The 16,902-nt window shown below is 44.3% G+C and overlaps 1 protein-coding gene across 2 annotated transcripts; it reads left to right on the top strand.

Moving 5' to 3' along the window:
* Positions 1-121: 121 nt before the first annotated feature.
* Positions 122-9,400, top strand: LOC128407581 (protein SCO1 homolog, mitochondrial). Of its 2 annotated transcripts, none has more exons than XM_053376096.1 (6): positions 122-312; positions 1,064-1,154; positions 2,650-2,847; positions 6,511-6,603; positions 6,753-6,868; positions 8,561-9,400. In XM_053376096.1, the coding sequence occupies exons 1-6, from the start codon at positions 160-162 to the stop codon at positions 8,690-8,692; spliced, it is 783 nt and encodes a 260-aa protein (XP_053232071.1). In that variant the 5' UTR covers positions 122-159; the 3' UTR covers positions 8,693-9,400. The 2 variants fall into 2 exon arrangements, with proteins under 2 accessions (XP_053232071.1, XP_053232072.1); XM_053376097.1 differs by having other exon boundaries at positions 211-312; positions 1,061-1,154.
* Positions 9,401-16,902: the final 7,502 nt, after the last annotated feature.

Below are 16,902 nucleotides of genomic sequence, written 5' to 3'. Positions count from 1 at the left end.
CTCTTTGTCCATGGATAAATTTTTGAAAGAACGACGGCGAATTCAGTTGCTGGCGAATGCCAGGTTTTCCCCGGAAATCCAACCTTTGTCACTCCTCTTGATCTTTCCTAGTTCTATGGGCTGCAGGAGCGTGGCTGGACGGGGCGGGCGGTAAAGAGGATGGCGGTGGCGGCGGCGACCCGGCTTCGTCCTCTGGCGGTTTGGGGTCTCCGAGTCCCTCCGCCGCGCTGGCCTTCCCTTCGCTGTCGTGCTCAGCCCTTGGCCACAGGGCCGCCGGGGGATAAGCCGCGGGAAGGGCCCAGCAAACCTGGGGTGAGCCAGTCCCGCTCCAGGGGGAGCCTCTGCTCCTGGGCGCATCCAGGGAAGAGCAGGGGCGCGGCGGGGCAGGGCAGGGCGGGGAGGAGGCGCACGTGGAGCCCTGGAGGGAGACAAATGGGTTTCGGTCTGCTTGATGGTGCCTCTTCTCTTGTTCGGCCGCTGCAGGGCTGCGAAGCGACACCTGCTGACCAAATGCACCCCCTTTTGCATTTCCGCTTAAGTTGTGCAGGCGGAGCTACTTCTCGCCCCTTGCATGGAGGAGATGTGAGAGCCCCTGAATCTCTTTTCCAAATCTTAAGTTGCTGCTTTTAGCTTCGCTGGCTTCAAGCGGTTGTCTGCCTGAGCCGGTTGTGCCCCACGTTGGGAATCACGGCTATACAGTAAGCCCGCAGTTTATGCTACATTCTGGGGATCACATCTAAAGCTGAAATTGCTTACTGTATAGTCAAAACACATTGGGTTCAGTGGTGGGTGGAATTGCCAAAGCCCCCCCCCCGAAGCCTGTCCCCTTTTTATTATATATATAATATATGTTATTATATTATATACGTGTAAAACGGAATGAACACAAGTTAAATTTGTGTAAGTTGCATGCTTACTGTACTGGAGAGGAGATGGAAGGTGTAAGAAGACCGAGCTTTTGCTTACCGAAACAAGGTAGTGACGAGGAAGTTGAATGAGGTGAGCTTGGTGAGCAAGTCTTTTATTTACATGTGCACTTCTTTTTCCTCCTCTTTCCCAGTAGCCTGTAACTTGGAAGACTCTGGCAATTACTTGTGCTGTTGGAGGAAGTCTGCTAGCAGCAATGAAGTTCTTCAAGAAAAAGAAAGAAGAAAGTATGTAAAACTTATCGTGTCTATTGTAGAGTCATTTTTCACCCTGCTGCACAGATGCAAAGGCTTTGCGTTCTTTCTTGGCTGTGTGAATATTTTGTGGATGTAGCTCACTGAGTGCCTATCCTCACTGCCCTTACCTGTGCTTAAGGTCTAAACTATTATGTGAGAAAAGGTTTTTGATCCTAGGAGATTATCGCTTCTCCTAGCTTTTACCCAGCAACTTTCTTACCCCTATCTTGTTAAGATGAATCCCTTAATGCTGTAGTTGATGCAAAGGTAGGAGCACTACTACCATGAAAATATATGTTGTTGTTGTTTAGTCGTTTAGTCGTGTCCGACTCTTCGTGACCCCATGAACCAGAGCACGCCAGGCACCCCTGTCTTCCACTGCCTCCCGCAGTTTGGTCAGACTCATGTTTGTAGCTTCGAGAACACCGTCCAACCATCTCATCCTCTGTCGTCCCCTTCTCCTTGTGCCCTGCATCTTTCCCAACATCAGGGTCTTTTCCAGGGAGTCTTCTCTTCTCATGAGGTGGCCAAAGTATTGGAGCCTCAGCTTCAGGATCAGTTCTTCCAGTGAGCACTCAGGGCTGATTTCCTTAAGAATGGATACGTTTGATCTTCTTGCAGTCCATTGGACTCTCAAGAGTTTCCTCCAGCACCATAATTCAAAAGCATCAATTCTTCGGCGATCAGCCTTCTTTATGGTCCAGCTCTCACTTCCATACATCACTACTGGGAAAACCATGGCTTTGAAAATATATGGTAAAAGATAAAAAAGCAGTGGGTCCCAAATGCATCCTGGGTGTGTAAATATTGATACCTGTAGTAGATGTTTTCTGATAACTGTTTTCAGAGTCACTAGAATTGCTTAAAGAAGTACCTGAGTATTATGAAGCTAGTGAACGTTTTAGTTGATACTTGCTTCTGATAAGGCGAAAAGTACTTCTAAGACAAATGGGAGGGAGCGTGTCCCAAAACATGTTCCAAATCCCTTGGGTGAAGAGGCAACAAGAGAAAAGAAAAATGATTGAAGACTTTGCAGGTAGATTCTGAGAGAGGCTGAAAACTTCCAGTCTTACTGACTCTTTCAGATGTTGATTACAGTTAGATTTCTTGTTGTCATTTTGAAACTTGCAGTCAAGTACCTGACATTGCTTGCATTTATTTTGTAACACTTATTTCCCCTTGTCACTTTTGGCTTTTTTCTTGTTATTAAACCCCGCCGCCCTGCCTCAAGATGCTGGGCTTTACCTATACTAATCTATAGTTAATGGAGCACCCTCACCTACAGTGAGCATGGCGATATCAAGAGTATTGGCTGGGAGTGGGGAACTCAAGCCAGATGCTAGTACTAAAGAGCGATACAAACTTAGCTGTCATAAAGGAAGTGTGGGATGCAGGAAGAATATAGTTGCAGCTTTGCTGGCAGTGCTATAGAATCTCTTAAGCTGGAGTGGTAGGCAGGTAACCTTCCACTGTGGTTTGATTTCAGAGGCAGAGAAGGAGCGGAAAAGGGCTCTTGGAAAGCCATTGCTGGGAGGCCATTTCTCACTCGTCGATCACCATGGGCAGCCCAAATCGGATCGTGACTTTCTGGGCCAATGGGTGTTAATCTACTTTGGTTTTACACATTGCCCTGACATTTGCCCAGAAGAACTGGAAAAAATGGTTCTTGTCATTGATGAAATTGGTAAGTAAGCCATACTGAAGCCCAAACTCTCCCTGAAGTAACTCTTCATAGAGAAGAATCTTATTCTGTTCTCTAGGTTAATAATGTTTTTAGCCTGTGTTGCTCAGGCAGTGGCAGATTTGGGTCTGCACAAAATTACCCCCCTCCCTCTAGTTATTAATATACATTGTAAATTGAGAAGATACCGTATTTTTCGCCCTATAGGACGCACTTTTGCCCCTCAAAAATGAAGGGGAAATGTGTGTGTGTACTATGGGGCGAATGCAAGCTTTCGCTGAAGCCTGGAGAGCGAGAGGCGTCGGTGCGCACCAACACCTCTCGCTCTCCAGGCTCCAGGAAGCTATCCGCAAGCCTTGTGCGCCCGGGGGGAGTTCCCCCGGGCGCGCAAGGCTTGCAGGCAGGAGCACGGGGCGCCCCCTGGAGGACGCCCCGTGCTTCGCGCAGGTGTCCGCAAGACTTGCGCGCCCGGGGGGAGATCCCCCTGGGCGCGCAAGGCTTGCGTGCGGCAGCCTGCAGCGCGGAGCACGGGGCACCCTTTGGAGGACGTCCCGTGCTTCGCGCAGGTGTCGGCAAGCCTTGCGCACCGGGGGGAACTCCCCCCAGGAGTGCAAGGCTTGCGGGCAGCAGCCTGCAGCGTGGAGCACGGGGCGCCCTCCGGAGGAGGGTGTCCGCAGCCTGCCCCCCCGGCGCGTGGGACGCCCTGAAGCTGAGTGCCCCTCGCGCCGGGCCGACATCAGCCAGCCCCACAAGCTTGGGGGACACTGGGAGGCGCAGTGCCGCCATCCCACTGTTCCCTGACCTGGTTTTGGGGGGGAAATAAAGGGAAAATTTTTTTCCTTTATTCCCTCCCCCCCCCCCAAAAAAAAGTAGGTGCGTCCTATGGGATGGAGCGTCCTATAGGACAAAAAATACGGTACCTCTGAAATGTGACTACCAACAATAAATTGCCATTGTTGAAATCATGTATTTTAGTCTGTTGCATTGCTTCTACTCTTCATTTCTCCAACTCCTTAATTAAAGTCAGTGGTAAGTAGGTTCATTACAACATGGGTGGCCAGCACAATGCCTATGAAGACCTTCATTGGTGGCCCTGAACAGGTGACATAGGTGGGACTTTGTTCTCATAGAGCTTAGTCTGAAATAGACAGCAGGAAAAATAGGAGGGTAGGAGGGGAATACAAGTATAGGGATGAAGTAACGTGATCAGAAGCTGTTACGTGTACTGAAAACTTGGCTGCAGAAAAGATGGCTTTTGAAGAACAGGAGAGAGTTGGCACCACACCCAAGTTCTGGGAGGGAGTTCCACTTGCAGGGGGCAGCAAGGAAGAGAGGGCCAGTCACTTAAAGAAGCAGGAAATCTTTAATCAGCTGTAAGTGATAAAAGTTGGAGGAGCAGGGATCATATAAGACAGATAATTACCAGCAGTTGTGTGGGTAAAGGGACCCCTGACTGTTAAGTCCAGTCGCGGACGAGACTGGAGTTGCGGCACTCATTTCGCTTTATTTGCCGAGGGAGCCGGCGTACAGCTTCCGGGTCATGTGGCCAGCATGACTAAGCCGGTTCTGGTGAACCAGAGCAGCGCACGGAAATACCGTTTACCTTCCCGCCGGAGCGGTACCTATTTATCTACTTGCACTTTGACGTGCTTTCGAACTGCTAGGTTGGCAGGAGCAGGGACTGAGCAATGGGAGCTCACCCCGGGATTCGAACCGCCGACCTTCTGATCGGCAAGCCCTAGGCTCTGTGGTTTAACCCACAGTGCCACCCGAGTCCCACTAGTTGTGTGGGTGAAGCCTGTAAATAACTTAAGTAAATAACGTAAAGTAAGTAAAGATAACTTTACTCTGGTAATGGAAGGGGGATAAGAAGTAATAAAATATTTTGTGTAAATTGGTAGAATATGAAGTCATGTACTGTACGGAATGGAGCTCTGCCTTTTTGAGACCTGAAACTACCTAGATAGGCCTGCAGTTTACTAATCTGACCTTAGTAAAAGGGAACTGCTGCCCCCTAGTGGCAGTATTTTCATTTCACTGTGTTATGGATAGCATCTCCTTGTGGCATATGAAAATTCCATTCATCTGCTGCAGAAATGGAATTTCATATTCATTTCTGGAGTTCTTGTCAAAGTGTATGGGCTGGCATTCTCTAGTACACCTGCTGGAATGTTTATTTACTAATAGAATATACAGATTACAAATAGCTAACGTGGAGCTTCTTGGATGCAACATATTTCTTTTGAAAGGAACTAGATTTATGGCTACTTTTCCTACACAATATTCTTGAAATGACAATATTCCTTTTAAAATCACTTACACTTATTTCCCAGTCTTTTCCTGTTATTAAGCAGTGCCTCCATCTCCCTGGCTGCCATCTTCTGCCCTGGGACCTGCCCTGCTGGAGGGCAGGTAATAAATTTAATAATAATTAAAATGTATATTTATAATTTTCCATTTTACCCATTAAAATTTCTGCAGAAAATAACCAGGGTTTAAACAGACTGTGAATAGATACAGACTGTAAATATTATATGCATAGGTTCTTTTTAAAATATAAGAATCTGAATGCGCAAATATTTATTCCTGTGCATTAGGCCTTCAAGCTGTGGCCTATAATTGGGGGTCCCTGACCAATGGTTTTCAGTCTTTTCGGGACCCTCATTTAACTTCAGCCTGAAAAACAGGGCCTGTTTTTAATTTCACCTTCTATTGCTTTCTCATTGATTACACATATATATCTCTCAATGTAATAAGCTCTCCATTTCTCCCTTTATTTTATGGCTTTTAAAAGACCGATAAAATCCAGATAATCTCTCTTTGCCCATCCTTCTCCATACCTACTTCAAAAGAATATTGTGGTGCCATGGATGTACCAGGTCATCTCTTGACCTTATGAGTCAAATCTCACCTGTTGCACACCACTGGTAAGAGGGGAAGCTTATGAAGTATTCATCAAATGTTGGCCATGAGCCTGAGTAGCTTCCTCTCTGGTACAGGCAACATGTTCGTCATTTAGGAACATAAGAGGGGGCTGCTGGGTCAGGCCAATGGCCCATTTAGTCCAGCATCCTGTTCTCACAGTGGCAGCTATAATAATAATAATAATAATAATAATTTATTATTTATACCCTTCCCATCTGGCTGAGTCTCCCCAGCCACTCTGGGCGGCTCCCAATCAAATGTTAAAAACAATACAGCATTAAATATTAAAAACTTCCCTAAACAGGGCTGCCTTTAGATGTCTTTTAAAGAAAGGATAACTGCTTATTTCCTTCACATCTGAAGGGAGGGCGTTCCACAGGGCAGGCGCCACTACCGAGAAGGCCCTCTGTCTGGTTCCCTGTAACCTCACTTCTCGCAATGAGGGAACCGCCAGAAGGCCCTTGGCGCGGGACCTCAGTGTCCGGGCTGAACGATGGGGGTGGAGTTGCAACTATATTAAAACAGCTAGGGTATGTGTTGCAACTGATAGGAGGACCCCGATATTTAATAAAGCATCCAAATTACATTGCATTTTCTCCAAAAAAGGCATCCCACAAAAGCACCGTCTTGAAGATGGACTGTAATAAAATTGGCACGTTCTATGTTAATTTATGACCTGGAACGCAAAAGTAGCCTTGAGTCAGTTAGTGGGATATTAACTATCATGCTTTATGGTGACAGATGAGATCAAGTCTCTGCCAAACATCACTCCGCTCTTCATCACGATTGATCCGGAGAGAGACACGAAAGAAGCTATTGCCACATACGTTAAAGGTAATGTTAACCTCCATATCTGGTATTCTACTGACTCCCTATACACCCAGCTTTGCAGAGCTGAATAGCTTTTCCTACAGTGGAAGAGGGTAATAATTTGGGCCCATCTTTAATGTCAGCTGATTTAACAAGATCCATTTCTGTTCAAGAGTTTTCACCCAAGCTGATCGGATTGACGGGTACGAAAGAACAGATCGACGAGGTGGCTCGAGCCTATCGTGTCTATTACAGCTCAGGCCCAAAAGATGAAGATAATGATTACATAGTGAGTAACGTTTTTGCATATGTTACAGATTGATAAGGCTAGTTGGCTCCACAGAAAAGGTTTTGAACTTTCCAAATGGACAAGGCGAGTTTAGGGGGAGTTTCTCAATTAAATCTCTTCTAAAGGAGAGAATCGGAGGAAACCTACAAGAGGATGGGGAAATGGAGGGGTGGAAGTGTTGCCTAGTTGTGGGGATTTTATAGGGTTTTGGGGTGTGTCTGAAAAATATCTGGAGTTGGAGCAGCTGGCTTGTAGTTGAGTGATATTTCTGAATAAGGTGAGAGGAGCAAAGTTGTAAAAGCTAATAGGCAATTGTGAGCAAGCGTTACTGGAGGAGAGAGTACATAGTTTGTTCATAATGAGGCGGCTTTCCATGTGAGACCGCAGTGTTTCTTCATTTGCCTTTTCTGTCTGCTAGAATACAAGAGCTCAGAGGTATCCTTTTTCATATGCAGGGAGGCAGTTACTGAAAGGTACCCATGTTTAAATTGATCTGAAAAACAGCCTGGCAGTTAGAAGTAGGCCTCAATAGGAGTCTTGGAGTTTGATGTTGCTGTGTAAAGGTGCAGGATCCAAGCTTGCCTTTTATTTTTAGCTAGTCCTGATTGGGCTATTTGGCCTAAAAAGCCCAGGTATGCTCTCTTTTATCACAAGCCAGCTTCCCTTCTCAGAATACTTAATGTGAATTCTGTGTGGGGTGTTATTTGTCATGCAAATTATTAAAACGCAATTTTGCCGCTAGAGGGAGCTAGACAGCAAATGACACATGCCTTACTTATGTCCTGTTCGGCTTAATCTGCCTATGTTGTTTCAGGCAGCATTTTTAATTGACCTAGATCTTAATGCCTGTTCTTTAGAATCTAGTTATTCCAAAGTGCCAGCTTTGTGTTGGTCCCACTTCCCAAAAAGTCCGTCCTTTTGTTGACAAAATAAGATAGTGACACAACATGAATGTTTACCTATGATCAGTATTGACTAAAAGTAATATCTGAATTGGCCTCTTCCCTGTCCTGCTAGAGAATATTTCAATATTGCTCTTCTTCTTCCGTAATCTGAATGAGTAAATTCAAAGAGAGTGCTGTGTCTGCCTTGTCTTCTTGAATTTCCATCACATGATGAGCAAGGACTGTCTCTGTGATGTCAGAAAGAGCCATGGGGTCTTTGCATTTTCCTGCTTCCAAGAGGGATTCCAATAGGAGACCATTGAGTTGCATTGGGAGGGATCATTCTCTCCGCCCCCCTCAGAGAAGAGGTTTATTCTTCGCCGGAACAGAGAAGAACCTTGCATGTCATGTGATACAGGGAAGTTATGGAGGATCTTGAATGCAGAAGGCCAGTTCTGAAGTTTTTAAAATCCTTAGCTCTTAGGGAAAGTTTGGATTTCATGGAAGAGCCTTGCTTTTTTAGAACACACATACACAAGGTTCTCAAAAAGCAAACTTTCTTCTGCAGGATGTGGCTGCTTTCACAGCCCTCTATTATCACTTGCTCTCTTTTAGTTCTGTTGTCAAGTAAAGAGCCACTGTTTGAGGCACTTCTAGGCTGCCTAACAAGCTCTTGGTTTTGTGAAGAAATCCAGAGCTAGAGAGGCAGTTTGATCATTCTAGTGGGTTACCGCTGACCAGAACCTGCCCTGCTAACCTAACCCTCCTTTCCACTCTATCCCCAATTTGTCTTGTGTGTTTTCTGCAGGTGGATCACACCATCATAATGTACCTTCTTGGACCAGATGGAGGCTTTGTTGATTATTTTGGGCAAAACAAGAAGAATTCTGAGATTGCTGCTGCAATTGCTGGACACATGAGACAATATAAACAGAGCTAGGAGGTGGAAGGTTTTGCACTAGAAAGCAAGGAAGCTGCATATCAGGCAGGCTGGTCCCTTGACACTAAAATGCAGCTAGTAACGTGCCAGGGAGATCTGATTAGTTGGATGAAGTGTTGCGGGAGTAATCTGTCTTGGCAATTTCCTTAAGCACTTGAATTCTCAGCTAAGGCTATACCTACAGGCTAAGACTCAAATGGATTAAATAAGGAGCTGGACATCTTACAGCAAAAGTACTTGACCAAATATTTTTCTCTGAACGTGCCTTGCTTCTTAAAGGCCTTTAGGGATGATGCAGAGGAGGTCCCAGTGAGAGGGTCACCACTGCTCAAATCCATTCACAGGAGCATTCAAATCTTTCCCCGCTCTTGTAATGTGCTTTTGTGCTGTGCTGATGCATGTACAGTGGGGTGCTAAGTTGAACTGTGCTCAAGGTATCAGTCATGAGGAGGCTTGCTTGGTATCTCTGCGTCTTTTGACTCAGTCCCACGTCTTCAACATCGCTTTCAAAACTTTCCTGACAGGTGTAGGAGCTGGGGTTTTTGCCTTTTTGAAATGATTGTGGTAAGGGTGGTAGCTATATTGATCATGGATTATTGATCAGGTAAAGTGGTGTTTAATCCACAGATAATGAAATAAAGTGAAAGAAACCTAGAGCCTGTGTTCTTTGAAATCTCACATCAATTAAAGTGAATTTCTCTCTCCGAAGTATGTACCACCTGTTTCCTTCGCATGTTTTTTTATTCCTTAAAATCTAATGAACTGAAACAAAACTGGCAGCTATAGGACACATGGATGAATATGGTTGTATATCATGCACATTTAAATCTGTCAACAGTAGAAGGGGCATATCCCCCATCCCCCATGCAGCACTTTTCAGGTAGCACACTAAAATAAACGAGCCTTTGCCCTGACTTTGGAGTGGTAGAATTTTTTTTGTAGCCAGCTTCCTAGTTAATGAATTCTGTACCTTATATTCATAGGGAGGAAATGTTCAAGTTGAAGATGCTTACAGCATCTGAGTAATTAGAATAGATAAATTTCTCTCTCTGAGTAAATAGGTTGTATCTTATGATACAGAATAGTGACAGGCTGCTGTCCATCTTCCTCTCCCCCCCACCTCCCCTTCAAGTGTGCTTATGGATTTCTGTTTTGCGTATGCTGTGCGTCAAAGAGTTCTTGGGGAATGTGCCTGGGCCAATTCCCCCCTCTGGAGAAAGTACTGTAATGTAAGAAGATTCTCATATATCTGAAATATCTTCTCTGCATCTGAGATACTGGATAGATTAAAGGAGACATTGCCTTTTTTCCAAGTGTCCACCAAGAATTTCCTTGGGTCAGTTTGCATGAAGTGCTTTTGTGACTTTGGCAGAATATAACCTTCATTCTCAGCTGTTCTAGGCAGAGGCAGCTCTTTCTCCTACTTTACACACACTCTGTGTGTGTGTGTGTGTGTGTGAGAGAGAGAGAGAGAGAGAGAGAGAGAGAGAATTGCCAGAAAAAGCACCATATTTTTCGCTCTATAAGACGCACCAGACCATAAGACGCACCTAGTTTTTGGAGGAGGAAAACAAGAAAAAAATATTCTGATTCTCAGAAGCCAGAACCGCAAGAGGGATTGCTGCGCAGCGAAAGCAGCGATCCCTCTTCCTGTTCTGGCTTCTGGGATAGCTGCGCAGCCTGCATTCGCTCCATAAGACGCACACACATTTCCCCTTACTTTTTAGGAGGGGAAAAGTGAGTCTTATAGAGCAAAAAATACGTTAGGTAACTTAAGTTTTGCTTTTTATTTACTGTGCGCGCGCACACACCAGTCTACTTTGAAGGTACATTGCCAACGCTGCAGAGTGCAAATATCAACATCTTCTGATGTTTTAAAGATATTAAATTTGCTGTTGGGCTGTTGGAAAATAGCTTGATGTGCCTGATCTGCCCTGTGAGTCCCAGATTTGCATTCTGTTTTAAAACACAGCGCACAAAATGGGAAGGATGTAGAAGCATAGAGCAACATGCCGGGCAGAAAGTGTGGTGGCTAAGGAGAGATCGCTCAGCTTGTGGGGTGGAAAGGAGAATGGACCATGGCTATTATCAGCTGAGCTAATGGCGGAGAGGGCTGCCATGATGACTAAGCTCTACCTCCATGGTCAAAAGCAGTAGTTCTTCTGAATACCAATGGCTGGAAACCACAGCAATCTGGAGAGTGTGCTTGAGTTATGCTTGCTCATTTCCCACAGGAATCTCATTGGCTTCTTCGCGAATAGGATGCTGGCCTAGATGGACCATTAGCCTGATCTAGCAGGCTGCTCACATTCTTACAGCATTTTCTGCCACTCTGCTCAAGATAGTGAGGCTTGGAAACGCCTTATTCAAGGGTTCCATTTCAGCATACTGTATTTTTTGCTCCATAAGATGCACCAGACTATAAGATGCACCTAGTTTTTGGAGGAGGAAAACGGGGGGGGCGGGGAATTCTGAATCCCAGAAGCCAGAACAGCAAGAGGGATTCCTGCACAGCGATCCCTCTTGCTGTTCTGGTTTCTGGGATAGCCGCACGAAGCCTCTTCAGGGCAGTGGGAAAATGTATACAGGCTCTGCTCAGCGCTCCCTTTAACGAGCCGCATGGAGCGTGTTTGCGGCTGTTGGGGGCTTTTCCCCTCTTGCTGTTCTGGCTTCTGGTTTAGCCATGCAAAGCCTCTTCAGGGCAGGGGGAGCCTTCAGCCCACTGCCCTGAAGAGGCTTTGCGCAGCTAAGCCAGAACAGCAAGAGGGATCGCTCTTGGGAAAAGCTCCCAAGAGCCGCACACACACTCCACTCAGCTCTTTAAAGGGAGCACTGAGCAGAGCCTCCCGCCTGCATTCACTCCATAAGACGCGCACACATTTCCCCTTATTTTTTAGGAGGGAAAAAGTGTCTTATGGAGTGAAAAATACAGTATTTCAACTCACAAACTGAGTGAGGGGTGTGCGTCTTTGTATCTTGACAAGAAATTAGGGGCAGAGGGAGTCTCCCGTTTTCTACAGGAAAATAAGTGCTAAGTATCTGACTCTTCTCTCAAAACCAGCTTTAGGAGGTGTTGAGGCTGTGGAGCATTTTAAAAGAGAAGTGACAAAGTAATCCATCCTGGGGCCAAGATCAAGATTTCCAAAGCACCGGGCAAGACTGTTCGCTGGGTGGTTTGAAGCTTTATCTTCAGCTACTGGAACAGGAAAGGAAACCAGATCTCTGCTACAGGAAAGGAGAATGTGATACTTCAACAAGTTGCAAGAATGGCATTGTTGACATGTTGCCTGGCTTACATGAACACCACCCTACAAAGTCCAGGTTTGGCAATTCCCCTTACTGAAGTAGTGGGTGGTATTCAGCTAGGGTTTTGTCAGACTAAACCCACTGAAACTAATGGCCCTAACAGTCATGCTCATTAGTTTTGCTAGGTCTACTCTGGGTAACACTTAGTTGAATACCACCAAGTATCTACCAAAGTGTCCAGAGATGCACCTTTATAAAGAATAGCTTTTTTTATTTTGAAGGGGTGTGTGTGTTGGAATGGCGCTTGTTCTTCGGCTAAAACCAGCTCATTCCTGTTCTCTGCCCTTTAGAGTTTCACTTTTGTCAGCACTTTCTTGGCTCAGGCTATTGGGGATCGTCTTACAATAAGGGACAACTGCTGCATTCCAAGGGGGGGAAATGGATTCCTTCTGGCACGCCTTCCACTTTCCATAAAGTGCTACAAATAACTGGGGAGTCAAAGTCAGTAGGAAGGAGACAGATTCTTTCTCTGTTCTTTGTCTGTCAGCCTCAGTCATACCCCAAGTAATCAGAAGAGGCCACTCAAAGCCATTGAGAATTGTGGGAAAACCTAGAGCTATAATTGGTGGCGAGGTGGAGAAAATGTTGCACTGATACAGTACCTTAAGCTATTTCCATTAGAACTTCAGGGATTTGTGGTTTCTGTTTCTGAAAAAACAAGTGCCACAAACTAAGACAGACTGGTAGTAACACTCGATAAAGAAGGAAGAGGAACCCAAGCGTTTCCTTAGTATGATCACTGGATTGAATTCCTTGTCAAATACTTTGATGTTGAGATAAAAAGATGTTCCCTCTAGAGAATGTTAATACCCTTTTGGTATTAAGTGGTATTAAGCCACTTTCCCGTAATAAGTTGCTCTCAAATTCTTCAGCAGCTAATAATTCTCTGTATTAACGCTTGCATAGAACTAACCTGCTCTTGATACATTTCTCTGAGGTTGAAATACCTTTGTGGCTAATTCAAAAGGCTTCAACAGCAGGACTGCATATACTTAAAATATTAATAAACTTGGGTGCTCAGGTATTATGGCTATGTAGCCAAATGGAGCCACTGAGAAAGCAGAGAGAAGCAGCAGGATACTTGGGGAAACTCAGTATTTGCAGAAGAAGGAAAAAATCTTTAGCTGGCGCCAACAAAATAACCCAATCAGAACGGGGGGGGGGGGGCGGCAAGTGAGGCCAAGTGTTTGCAAGGGATAGATGAAAAACTGGGGCATGGCAAGTTCCAACAAGAGCATCCACACTGTACCATTATGTTGCAGGTTCAGCTTACCTGTTTTGAATGAGTTTGGGTTTCCAAACTAACTGTAGGGTATCCAATATAGTTCTCAGCGGTAGGAGGCTTGGTTTCTGAGACAACTGCTCTCTTGTGTTACAATCCTCCTTGCTTTCATTGGTTGACCCTTTTTTATATACTCTGATGAGTAATACTGCTGGATGACGCATACAATTCAGGGTCACAAACAGTTAATTTAAAGACACATAGAACCACAGATGCAGTCAAAAATTGGTTCACTCCTTAGTTCTCCCCATGCATAGGTGCATAGCACCATTTTGTACCATATTTTCTAATGTTTACCATCATTTTACATAACTTGTAATTAGTTTTATGAGTTGGACATAGAACAGTTCCAGCACTATTTATGTACTCCTACATGTGTCCTTTGATCAAACCTAAATTTCTTCTCCGTCTATAGGAGTGTCTCTCAACAAGTACAGTGGTACCTCGGGTTACAGACGCTTCAGGTTACAGACTCCGCTAACCCAGAAATAGTACCTCAGGTTAAGAACTTTGCTTCAGGATGAAAACAGAAATTGTGCTCCGGCAGCGCGGCAGCAGCAGGAGGCCCCATTAGCTAAAGTGGTGCTTCAGGTTAAGAACAGTTTCAGGTTAAGAACGGACCTCTGGAACGAATTAAGTACTTAACCCGAGGTACCACTGTATTACGTTTTTTGTTTTTTATCCCGGGGGGAAGAATGATGATGATGATGATGCAGGAAGAGAAGTAAAAGAAACATGAAATTGTGGGATTGACAAGAAATATCTTTTTATTTTGATAGCTAAGAAAAGGAAGGACCTGAGCCTTGGGATCTTGATGATGGCAATACTTTCTGATTAGAATGGGTTAAAGACAAAGCTTGTAACATTATACGAAGATTTTAAAAAAGAAGACCCTCTGGCCAATGGTGAATTCCTAAGTATGTAGCTTAGAAGAGAGATGATGGCTCTTGTCATTGTCAAAAGTAAGGGGATCACAAAACTTTTCAGTTCTGTTTTAGTTTTTCTGACGATACTGTAACTGCACATAGAACTCTAGGACTGACTACAAGATGCAGGGTTTTTTAAAACACTGCCTACATTTTTCTATACCATTCCTGATATCCCTTGATATAGGTTTCATGGATGCGTGTATCCCTGCAACACTTTGCACTAGTATTTACAGGATAATATTAATGATTACAATATCTTTCTGCGTTGGAACGTATTGTATAAATGGATGGCAATTATTTTGTCATATATATATATATATATATATATATACACACACACACACACATACACACACACATACACACACCTCTCATTTTACATTTGATAGTATCTATAGAATTTACCTAGATTTTTTTATGGTGATACAGCTCTCAAAGCAGCTTAAAAATGATTAAAATATAAAACACTATAACATTCTAAATGATTCTTAAAACTTATGACTGTACATAATTTGAAGCCAAAAGGTTTCTTTTGCCCTTTTATAAAACAGTTTCTGTAACTTCTCTGTTCTGGAGCATGCACTCACAAGCCCAACCTCCCCAAGACAGGAGAGAGCATTGCTCCCAAATTCAGCAAACAGTTGGGTGTAGAAGAGAATATTGAATTTCATTTCCCAGAAATAAATGAATTAAAAGAAGATGAGGGAGGCAGCTGCTAACCCGTACTAAATGAGGACCAGACATGAGATGGAACTGCTGGGAGACAGAAAATCCAGCCTTATTCAATAAGCACTAGAATGAATGTTGAGGATTGGCTTACTGACAATGGACTGAGTTTCCACACGAGCAGGTTTGCACACAGTATAAAGTATAATTTACCTCTAATAAATTAAGTAATGGAGGGAAGAGTTTACAGTGTACAGATCCTTTTGCCTATCGTTATACAGTGGTACCTTGGGTTAAGTACTTAATTCATTCTGGAGGACCATTCTTAACCTGAAAGTGTTCTTAACCTGAAGCACCACTTTAGCTAATGGGGCCTCCTGCTGCTGCTGCGCCGCCGGAGCACGATTTCTGTTCTCATCCTGAAGCAAAGTTCTTAACCCGAGGTACTATTTCTGGGTTAGCAGAGTCTGTAACCTGAAGCGTATGTAACCTGAAGCATATGTAACCCGAGGTACCACTGTATCACCATATTTCAGCTACTATTAGCATTGCTATGTTTTTGTTACTGCTCTATACGTATCAGGGAATGCCCTAAAAAAAAAAAACTTCCATTAATTTTCAGATCAAGTCTAGGCATTCTACAACTGTCCCTAAATAATGGTTGAAGAGCTGCTAGGGGAGGTGGTTCACAGGACTTATTTGAGTAGGTCTTCCATTTAACGGCAGTGGATGTTGGGGAGAAAACCACACACACACACACAAGAGGATAAAGAGATGTGGATGCTTCTTCAGGAAGAAGGTTGCCCAGCCGGACCTGGACAAAAGAACGAAGGTGGAATCTCCTCTGTGAAAACTTACCAAAGAAAAGAGAGTGCCAATAAACAAGGATGTTGTCTGGAAGCAACAAGGGCTGGAGGAATACCCTTTCCTGTCCACGAAAACAAACTCTTACCAACAGCCCCTTCTCACCTTGGCATTGGTGGAACATGCACAACAGCAAAGCCATCCTGTGTGTCAGCGCCTTGTTTCCTCAGCCTTGCAACAAGCAGACTCTGTAAATAATGCCTCGAGTTTCTGCAAAGATTACAAGGTGTGTTGGCCACATGAGAAGGCTCTGAGGAAAGCATGAAGTGTCGATCTGCAAGGCAAATACTCCTAATTAAATCAGGATCAAATGTGGCCATGGGAATAGTCAAGGTGCCAGAGGACACTGGATAGCTGTGATAATTTAAGCAACTCTATCAAACTCCTTTTCCCTTTTTTTTATTTAAGGAGCAGAATGAGAGCCTGTGCAAGAAACGACCACAAGTCTTCTATGCAATTCCTCATCAACAGGTTTACCATACCCATTGAGCCAATCACCCATCTCCTACTACCCTTCTGAGAAATGCCCCACCCCACCATGCCACTATATATAAGGGTCTGGTGACTTCAGTGTAACTGAAGAAGTGTGCATGCACACAAAAGCTTATACCAGAACAAACTTAGTTGGTCTATAAGGTGCTGCTGGACAACTTTTTATTTCGGCTGCGTCAGACCAACACGGCTATCTACCTGAATCTATGTTTATTTCTGTTATTTACTAGCCATTTTTAACGCCAAGAGGTGCGTGGAATAGTTTCATCCCCTCTGCCAGCTCTGTATTATCACAGGTCTTCTCCGAGTACAAGTTTGGCTTTGCCAATCTATTTTTCTATCTCATAGGTTGAAATTTCAAGTTTCAAAACTTCTATTATAGGCTTTGCACTTAAATTTTCTTTAGTGGTCTTAGTGGATAATATGCATACAGTGGTACCTCGGGTTACATACGCTTCAGGTTACATACACTTCAGGTTACAGACTCCACTAACCCAGAAATATTACCTCGGGTTAAGAACTTTGCTTCAGGATGAGAACAGAAATCGCGTGGTGGCGGCACAGCAGCAGGAGTCCCCATTAGCTAAAGTGGTGCTTCAGGTTAAGAACAGTTTTAGAAATGATTTTTTAGGTTAAGAACGGACCTCCGGAACGAATTAAGTACGTAACCA

The sequence above is a fragment of the Podarcis raffonei genome, chromosome 2 (assembly GCF_027172205.1).
Source record: "Podarcis raffonei isolate rPodRaf1 chromosome 2, rPodRaf1.pri, whole genome shotgun sequence".
In the NCBI taxonomy this organism is placed as follows: domain Eukaryota; kingdom Metazoa; phylum Chordata; class Lepidosauria; order Squamata; family Lacertidae; genus Podarcis; species Podarcis raffonei.
The sequence above is the reverse complement of the archived record's forward strand: the minus strand, read 5'-3'. Positions and strand labels throughout refer to the sequence as shown.